The 1,003-nt window shown below is 58.4% G+C and overlaps 1 protein-coding gene across 4 annotated transcripts in view; it reads right to left on the bottom strand.

Moving 5' to 3' along the window:
- Positions 1-997, bottom strand: part of GRIA3 (glutamate ionotropic receptor AMPA type subunit 3) — a 292,053-nt gene extending 291,056 nt beyond the window's left edge. For all 4 annotated transcript variants that reach the window (XM_069074018.1, XM_069074020.1, XM_069074017.1 and 1 more), the window contains exon 1: positions 595-997. In XM_069074018.1, coding sequence (XP_068930119.1) covers positions 595-685 — 91 coding nt within the window. In that variant the 5' untranslated portion in view covers positions 686-997. The remainder of the gene's footprint in view (positions 1-594) is intronic.
- Positions 998-1,003: the final 6 nt, after the last annotated feature.

Raw genomic sequence — 1,003 nt, 5'->3', positions numbered from 1 at the left:
CCCGCGCCGCCCGTAAAGATGGGGCCGAATTGTACTCCTTCCTTCTCTCCTGTGGGAGAAACAGGACTACCTTCCTTTTTCTCTTCCTTTTTTTTTATTTTTCTCTCCCCCCCCCCCCCACCCCACCCCAGCCCCGCTGCTCCCGCGCCCTGGCACTGCCTGCAGCCGGGCATCACCCTGGGATAAGTGCCAGGAGCAGGATGCCAGAGCAAAGTCGGGCAGAGCGAGCCGAGCAGCCGGCAGTCCGGGCCCCACAGGAGCAATGCGGGCTGCCCCTGTTTCTGCTTCTGCTTGCTGCCGGTCTCCTCCCGGGCTCCCCCAGCCCCGACGGCCCCGAGTCCTCCTCAGCTTTGTGCCCCCCTCTCCTTCCCAGAGCCAGGAGTTTCTCCTGCAGGTGCCAGGAGCTCTAGGCGTGCCGGGCTAGAAGGACCCGCCGCAGCCGCAGTCCAACTCCCCAGGGCCAGTAGCTCCAGGACCCGGGGGGTGCCGTCGGCCTGGCTTCCCCTCCTGGTCCCGACTGCGGCTCGGGCTCGGGCTCGGGCTCGGATTCGGGCTCGGATTCTGACTCGGGCTCGGGCTCCGGATCGTTCTTACCTATACTGATGGTGTTGGGGAATCCTCCGAAAGAATGAGCCAAGAACCCCAGGACCAGGAGGCAGCTGGTCTGGAGCGCGCCTTGCCTCATTTTCTTCAGCCTTGCCCTGCTTCCTTTCCTAAAAGGAAACTGAAAAATGCATGGGCGCAACTCGGACTAATCAAAAAAGAAAAAAAAAAAGGAAAGGAAATGAAAGAAAAATAAAAAAATCCTTATTGGGAGAAAAGAATAATAAAAAAGAATTCTCAGGCTCTTCTCCACCCGCTCCCCAACTTGCTTTTCCTGTCTGCCCCACACACTAGTCTTCCTCTTTCTCCTCCTCCTCTTCTTATTCTCTCCTTCCCTCTCTTGCTCTCCCTCGATCTCACTGCCTCCTCTCTCTCTCTCTCTCTCTCTCTCTCTCCCTCC

Source organism: Petaurus breviceps, unplaced genomic scaffold (assembly GCF_028583685.1).
Source record: "Petaurus breviceps papuanus isolate PSGF00001 unplaced genomic scaffold, PetGlider_PUasm1.0 90881, whole genome shotgun sequence".
Classification (NCBI taxonomy): Eukaryota; Metazoa; Chordata; class Mammalia; order Diprotodontia; family Petauridae; genus Petaurus; species Petaurus breviceps.
The sequence above is the reverse complement of the archived record's forward strand: the minus strand, read 5'-3'. Positions and strand labels throughout refer to the sequence as shown.